Below are 8,149 nucleotides of genomic sequence, written 5' to 3' on the forward strand. Positions count from 1 at the left end.
GTTTACAGGCTGCGGTAATGATGCTTGTTTGTCCAGTGGTCTGTAAATCACACCGACATTAGAGCTGTCACAGGATCCACTGGAGACACAGCAGACCATCACTAATACCCCGAACCCTGGAGACGCTCCCCAACGGATCTATAACACCAGCTTTAAAAAAAAAAAAAAAAGAAAGAAACACTACAGTGAGGCTGCAGAGGAGATAAAAGTAGTTTTAAACCAATACAGACCATCTTTAACAGGAACCTCTGGAGGTACAACGACAAACTGCAGCTACACATCAGCTACATTTAAGATGTACAGGTTAACCAGATAAAAGAAACAGAGAGGAAGGAGGAGTTTATTTGTGATTAAGTCGTCCTTATTTCACTTTCTACTAATGTCGTTTCAGTTTTAACATTAGAAAAGTATTTAATTTTTAAAATGTCACAGTAACATCAGCATACACACAGAAGAGATATTATTTTAACTTTTTAAAAGTGTCTGTATTACAAATATTTGCTCACAGTGCTAGTTTGTCAACTACTCTGACTCATGAGCTAACTAACCCATTAGCCAGACATCAAGTAGTCCCTGGCTTCACTTAGGCCATGTTTACACCTGCTATTAACATGCGTCTGAGGTGATCTGATCACAATAACAGGGTTGGATGATATGTTCAACAAGACACCGACAGCCCAACAACTGGCAATCGCTGATACATTCATACAGGTGTGTGTGTGCAACACAAGCGCTCCAAAGATTGAGCTGGGAGACGTGTGCATGCGGTGAGTCCATTATGTCATGTAGGCTGCATACGAATGCTCTCTTGTGTCAAGAAAGGACATTTTGTGACAAAGAAAATAACCCAAACAAAATACAACTTGCCATAGTTGTCTTACACTGTTCCAACAATCAGCAATCCTGGTTTGATGTTTATTTTGGCTCCTCAGACTGTTTCACAGAAAGATAAAATGCCCTCCCTAACATGCTAACATCAGCTAACTTAAGATGTGAATGTCACTTACACAGGTCACCCAGTTTTGTTTTTAATAAAGACAAGCTTAGCACATAGCATATCTCAGTACAGGAATCAGGACAGGAGAAAGCTGACACAGGTTACTCTGGCTACTCGACACTTCCCAGCAGACACTGGAAGACAGAGCGAAAAGGGGTGGGACTTAAGAAAGGTCAATTACTGCTGGATGTTAGGATACAGGCCTAATTACTGTTAGAGACAGTTGGCTTGAAAATCCATCCATTACCAACCATTAATAAATTGCTAAACCCGACACCAAAGCTTTACACAACAAATGGCCCTAAATGCAACACTGTGTTGGGACCCTTTGTGCTGCACCACCCTTAACTTTACTACCTTCACCTTTTGTTCATATTTTTCTATTACAGTCAAACATGTTTTCTCCAGTCTTTGCAGGTGAATGTTGGTTTCCTGCTTGAGAAAACCCCCTCCTCTCTCTCAGGACTGAACCCTCCAGCAGAGCCTCACAGTCTCTCTGATTCAACACCCTCTCCACCCTCAGCAGCGTTTTGTCTTTATTTTCCGCAGCGTTCTTCATTCATTACAGCAGCTTTACTGGGAGACGAGCAGCTTTTATTGGCACTGCTGCCTGTAAAATCGGTCAGAGCCGGCCGAGAGACTAACCTTTAAACTGAGGGAGAGGGGGAGAGTTTGTTAGAGGAAAGATGGACGTTCAGACAGTAAACAGGAAGCAGTCTGCAAACACGCACACTGTCATTATTTCACACACACATACACACAGAAGTGTAGATAGACACATTTTCAGCACTCTGCACTCTGTGTGTGTTCTGATATTTATTGGGAAGCGACGGCTCCTTTAACCTCACCCATCGACCGCCCAGCGCTCCCATTAAGGCTGACTGGGATGTCCAGAGGGAGAGAGAATGGGAGTGTGAGTCTGTTTGTCTTAGAGAAGAATCTTTAAAAGGCAATAGGTTGTTTCTTGGAGTGTTTATGGGCTGATCTCTTCGTCTGAATGTTTGTATGCGTGGCTTCATAGTGTGTGTGTGTATTTATAGTATAGTGTATACTCTGAAGTGGATCATAAGAGAGGACCAGCTCTTCATTTCAGTCTATTGTTAAATATGCCTTTATCTGTCATTTTTAGTTTAATTGATCATATGTTTATACTGTTAATGCAATCTCAAAACTTCACTCTTTCCATTAAAGGAGGTTCAACATTTAAAACAAATATCCAACTTATTTTCCAACAGTGAAATGAAAAGACTGATATCAGTCTACAGACAGACCTAGAGTCAGGACATTGTTAATATAACTTAGATTAGCGCTGTGTAAAACATTAATAAGAACAGAATGCAATAACTTGTAAACACCTTTTCCCTTTTCATCGCTTTATTTGTTTCATTCATCTTTTTTGAATTTATAAACCTGTTCCATTTATTCATCGAACTCTAAAAGTCTTGATTTCCATGCTGAATGTAACATGTTCATGCTAGCATTAAAATGTTACACTAACAGTAAAAGTGACCATGCTAACTATATTCATATTAGCAGTCTTATGAATAAGGATATTTAATTGCAATTGTACCCATGTTAGCATGTTATAATGGTAAATGTTACATTATAAATGTTTACCATAACATGCTAAAAATGCTAAAAATTCACCTGTGGCAACAAAGTAACTCGATTCTGTGATAAAACCACACACCTACTACACCCTGGTCAATCCCAAATTATTTTGAAAAAGTTCTTGTTTGGTTTCACGTAATAAAACAACAACAAACACTGATGCATTAAGATTTATTTTTATTAAACTAAGAAATTTGTAGAAAAATATACTACTCAAACGAAGGTACTGAAAAGTAACTCAGGTTGTTTTTAACTATATCCATCCCTGATTAGCAGGTAACCTCCTTAAAAAAAGCTTCTTGCTTGAGTGCTCTCAGCTGCAGTCACATGATCTATCATATCTGCACCTGTTTCATTCACCAGCCTCAACAATTCACCTGCTTTTCTTTGATGACCTTTATTATAGGTTAGATTTTACTAGAAACATCACACCACATCTGTCGTGAACAGAGAGATTCAGTGTTGAACAGTAACAGAGTAAATTTTGGATGGCACAGATTACATTAGTTCCTCCGTCACTTGGCAGGGCAGAAGGGACACGAGTTGTTTTTGCTGGACTGCAGCCACACTTTGATGCAGTCTTTGTGGATGGTGTGCGAGCAGCTCAGCGGGTGGCGGCTTTCTGGATCCACATGGTTCTGGCACATCAGGCAGAGTTTACGGGGCCCGACAGGCTGACCTCCACCTGCCGCCGCTCTCTGCGGGGGAGGTGTCGGTCTCTGGATGGGGCCAGGGGGCACGGGCCGGCTGATGGGTCCCGGGGCCGACCTCTCGTTCTGTGCCAGCTTGAAGCCGACCTGCTCGATGACCTCTTCCATGGACATGCCAGCCAGCGTACCGCGGGAGCTCTTCACCTGCTGGAGCAACGACGTCAGCTGAGCCCTGTTGCATTGTGGGAAACGAGCCCCGAGCTTCTCTAGGACCTTGTCGAGTTTGCCGGTGGGGGCGGAGGTGGCAGCGGGACCAGCAGCAGCAGCGGGGGGAGGCGGGGAGGGAACTACAGGGTGGATAGGCTGAACAGGAGGGGACGGGGATAGACTGGGGGGAGGAGTCACCCTCACTGGAGCTCTGATGTGGGGCTGGAACTGGGGCTGCGAAGTCTGGGGAGGCTGGAACTGCTGAGGCTGTTGGTGCTGTGGTGGAACGGGGGGTTGGAAATGCTGGTGGGGTGGGGGTGGGTGTTGGAAATGGTGGGGGTGTGGTGGGTGGTGGTAGCGGTGACGGAACTGGGGATGGTGAGGGGGCTGGTACTGGTGCTGGTAGAAGTTTGGGTGCCGCTGTGGATGGAGGGGTCGGTTCATTGGGTTCGGAGGAGGCGGGGGTATGAACGCAGGGCGGACCAGTGACTGCATCAACTGATTGAATCTCAGATCAGCCTGTGGGAGAAAAGAAAATCATTTAAGATCAGATAATGTTATAAAGTTAAACTCCTTGAACCCTGATATTCCTTCAAATAAAAGACCCAATACTGTAAGTAGCTTCAACATTATAAAAAACAGATTCATATTTCATAACTGTTCAACTGTGTAAGTCATTTTTGAAGCAAACATCCCCTAGTTCCAGCTCCTCAAATGTGAGGATTTGCTGCTTATCTCTTTTTAAAATCTACTGGACTGTGTGGCAAAACATGGAATGACTTTAGTCAAATTTCTATCAGAAACTAGAACAAATCTTCCAGAAAAAACACAAAAGAAAATGCTTGTTTCTAACTTAAACTACGCATGAATATTAGAGTTAAATGGTTTGAGGTAAACAGCTGGTGAAACTAATTCTCCAGTTGGTGCTTTTAACCATTCATTAAAAGAACTCCAGTTAAAGCTCAATCGATGGAAAACCATGTGGAAAACAGGGGAGAAATATGACATTTGTTTGGTTCATGCATTAATATAAGGAAGGTTACAATCTCCCCACTGCTCCACACAGATCTGATGTACATCTGATTTACATACAAAAAATAGATGTCTATTTTAAATGATGTATCAATAATAATCAACATACTTCCATGATTCTGTTACATTGGCATGAAGATGAAGCAGTACATCCACTAGAGGGCGTCATTCTGAGTCAAAAGCTACCCCATAAAGAAGAGTCAAAAATTTCTGACAACCATAAACATGGCGGTGCTGGTGGAGGATATAATGATGTATCTATTGAAAAAGAAGCAAACGGAGAAGCGGCACTGTAGATGGCAGTGGTCTGTGCAGCCATTAAATGCATCACACCATGAGGATGGAGAAATCTTTTCACTAACTGATGATGAACATCATTTCCAATACTTTCAGATTTATTAAACTTCTTCATCGTGTCCTAGGGTCCAGTCTCGCTTGAACTATTGGCTACACTGCTACACTGCCACCATGACTACTGGAGGTACAGCTTTCATCGTATCCTTAAATTTTTTAAAAAACAGTTACAAATATGGACGAAATGAAAGCAGAAGGTTCCTTCCATTACTGTGTGTGTCTAATGTGGAGTATAAATGATCAAATCAAGTTCTTCAAAAAGACATGTGCCTTTACTGAAATCCTACCAGTGGAGGGGTCTTACCATGGGGACCTGAGGCAGAGTCGGCACACTGATCCTGGGAAGGGACTCAAACTCGCGACCCTGCTTGAGCAGCTGCAGAACCTCCCTGAAACGGGTCTGGAGCTCTGCCTGGTTCCTCCGGACGAGACCTTCCTTCTTCTCCCACTTCTGCCTCTCAAGAGGGTACTGCTGGGGAAACTCCATCTTCAGAGTGTTCAGGTACTGTCCCACCTGGGACAGGTAACCCCAAGAAGGTCAGAGCAGCTGAGGGGCTTCATGCTACATTTATGGTCTCTCTGGACTGTATTTTATGTCAGTCATTTCATTTTATTTCACATTCTGATTTTGAATTTTTTGGCATAAAAACTCATATTTTTGACATCAGTGAATATCAGATGGCGATCGTAACGTTCTGATGTGTGTACCTCTCTCAGCCAGGCCTCAATGTGAGACATGGCGACGTCTCTGTGCTTTTCCACAGTAGCGATCTCGTCCTTTAAGGCCAGCAGCTCGGCCTCCTGCGCCTCCTTCCTCACTTGCTCCATCTCCTGCCTCAGCTCGTCCAGTTCCTCCTTCCACCTCATCTGCTCCTCGCTCTGCTCCTTTGTGAGATCTGTCAGCTTCTTCTCACTCTCCTCCAGCTCTTTGGCCAGTCTGGAGGGAGGACGAAGGACCACGGTAAGTGTGAGGGTGAGTAATGGGTGTTTTTAAAAGAAAACTACAACAGCAGTATTACAGAAGTGAAACTTTATCTGAGGTGAAAACTGAGCAAAAAAAAATGCTCAGGTTTCCATTTGCTTTCCACATCCAAGAATTTCAAGAGATCAACTATATACCACCTTTCCTTGTCATTTCAGCCCTCGTCTTTTATTTCCACTGTGTTTGTGGTTTTTACCTGTTCCTCTCCTCCTCTGCTCTGTTCTTCTCTGTGGTCAGTTCCTGGTTTTTGGCTAAGAAATTCTTCCTGGTGGCCTTCGAGTTGTTCAGCTGCAGCTTAACTCGCAGAGACTCCAGTTTGTCCAGAAGAGCCTAAAAAGAACAGTCACAGTCTGAAGATATAACACTCCTCTGTTATACTGCCCTGTTTTGGACCGCAGTGCCACAAGTGGTCAAAAACCCCAAAGAGTACCCTTAAAATATGTGTGTGTGTATATGTGGGTCAATCTCACCTGGTGCTGGCGAGTGGCGTCCTCCTTCTTCTTCAGCAGCTGTTGTTTGTCTTTCTCGTGCGCCACCTCCTCCTCATCCTGCTTCCTCCTCAGAATGTCGTACTGCTCCGTCAGAGTGGAGCTGTACTCCAACATGGCCGCCACCTGACTCTCCCAGTCCACATCTGTGTTGATGGCCAACTCTTCTGTCGTGCTGTCCGTCTGCACGGCCTTGAAATTCTGCAGCAGGTCTGGAAAAAGAATCAAGGAGGACAAAACCAGTAAACAAGAGAGAACAACCAATGGCTAAATACAAAAATGTTACATTGATCACAAGACTTTGACCAGATTCTTCACCGGAGGAACAGAAATTGAGGCTCATGGGTACTACATTACATGTATTACATATTTCTTATGGACGCATAGCAAAACACTTTCCCTTTTGATTTGGGAACAAAGAAGTTAAAGCTGAAGTTGAAAGGCTATATGATATCATATGGTTAGATAATTATTATTAATGCAGTCACATAGCAGTACTTTGGTTGAAGTTGAGCAATATTTTCATTCATATATACACTGTTGACTAGCAAGTTGGAGGTAGACAAATGTGGAGCCAATTAGCTGGCATTTTGAGATAATCAACATCAGCTGATGCCTGCCCCACTGTATTTTTCTATATCATTAAATAATAATAGCTCTATCTATAACACGCTACTGGAAAAAACAACAGTGTATATTATGTTGTATTGTATATGGAATAATGAATTATACATATTTTTTGCTTTTATGTCGGTATTATGTATCGATCAACAGCCATCCTGCTTGCTAATATCGGGCGACCATTATAGCAAAAACTATATTTCCTCCTGAAAGTGTACATGTGCCTACGAATTAAACTTTACTACAGAAAGCTAACTCTTCTATTCCACCACTGCTGTACTTAAACGCACCATCATATCTGATAACGTAGGGCTACATGAAATACAGAACCTTGTACCCTGTATTCACACCAGAACATGACTGCCATCTGATAAATATTTGCCTGACTTCCTGTTTGGGGGTAACTGAAACCTAAGTAAGTAAGCTTGTGTCGTTGCTATTTGCCTTTAATAATCGGGCATTAATGGAGCATTACACCAGTGACACATGGACTGTGTTTGCAGGAGTTACTTTCTGTGTAAATCTGCTGTTGTCAAACACTGATATGATGTTACCTTCCACTGTCATGTTTGCTAACGCCAGGTCCAGGTCCAGGTCCAGGTCCTCCTCCTCCTCCGCTGTTAGATATAGGACTTCGTGCTCTTCTTCTGAGGCAATGCTAGCTATTTCTACGCTAGCATCCATGCTAACTGACATACAAACATGAAACTAAAAGTTGAACCCCACTGGGTTTTTTTGTCTAACAGTTAGCTAAACACTGGCGACGACAGTGGTAACTCTCACAGCACCTCAAACGTTATTTATAATTAATATTTTGTGACATTAACCGTTGTTAAATTCCAGTTTACAGTTGCCGCCATTGATTCGCTAAGAACGCGGAAGTGTGCATGTGTCGTGGAAAAGCATCCGGCTGAAATGGCCCAAAGATCGTCTATTGATTTTTTTAAATCAGAAAACTTTATTGAACGTTGGACAAATCCGCATACTAAAGTCAAAATACACCATACTGTTGGCCTACATGATAGAATTAAACTAAGAGGAGGCAGACACTAAAGGAATATTCAATTACATGTAAAACAAAAAACAAAAAAACAAATACAAAAGTATTCATAGTATCAAAGTAACTGTTTGTGTGGGCCCTATCAGTGTTATCATGATTTTATTGGACTATTATCATTGATACATTAACATGTAAAAGGCACTTTGA

General features: G+C 42.5%; 1 protein-coding gene across 1 annotated transcript; it reads right to left on the bottom strand.

Annotated features, from left to right (window-relative positions):
* Positions 1 to 3,044: 3,044 nt before the first annotated feature.
* On the bottom strand, positions 3,045 to 7,816 carry rnf214 (ring finger protein 214). Its single transcript, XM_084728163.1, has 6 exons — positions 7,497 to 7,816; positions 6,304 to 6,533; positions 6,030 to 6,163; positions 5,560 to 5,788; positions 5,156 to 5,365; positions 3,045 to 3,984 (listed from the first exon to the last, which is right to left on the bottom strand). The coding sequence occupies exons 1-6, from the start codon at positions 7,636 to 7,638 to the stop codon at positions 3,124 to 3,126; spliced, it is 1,806 nt and encodes a 601-aa protein (XP_084584289.1). The 5' UTR covers positions 7,639 to 7,816; the 3' UTR covers positions 3,045 to 3,123.
* Positions 7,817 to 8,149: the final 333 nt, after the last annotated feature.

Source organism: Lutjanus erythropterus, chromosome 10 (genome assembly GCF_056507025.1).
Source record: "Lutjanus erythropterus isolate fLutEry1 chromosome 10, fLutEry1.hap2, whole genome shotgun sequence".
NCBI lineage: Eukaryota > Metazoa > Chordata > Actinopteri > Lutjaniformes > Lutjanidae > Lutjanus > Lutjanus erythropterus.

Excerpts from the sequence above, each read along its gene's own strand:
- rnf214 (XM_084728163.1), bottom strand. The coding sequence starts at position 7,638 with ATGTCAGTTAGCATGGATGCTAGCGTAGAAATAGCTAGCATTGCCTCA. Across the intron at positions 6,534-7,496 it reads AGCAAACATGACAGTGGAAG|ACCTGCTGCAGAATTTCAAG; the intron begins GTAACATCATAT and ends TTCTTTTTCCAG. Across the intron at positions 6,164-6,303 it reads ACGCCACTCGCCAGCACCAG|GCTCTTCTGGACAAACTGGA; the intron begins GTGAGATTGACC and ends TGTTCTTTTTAG.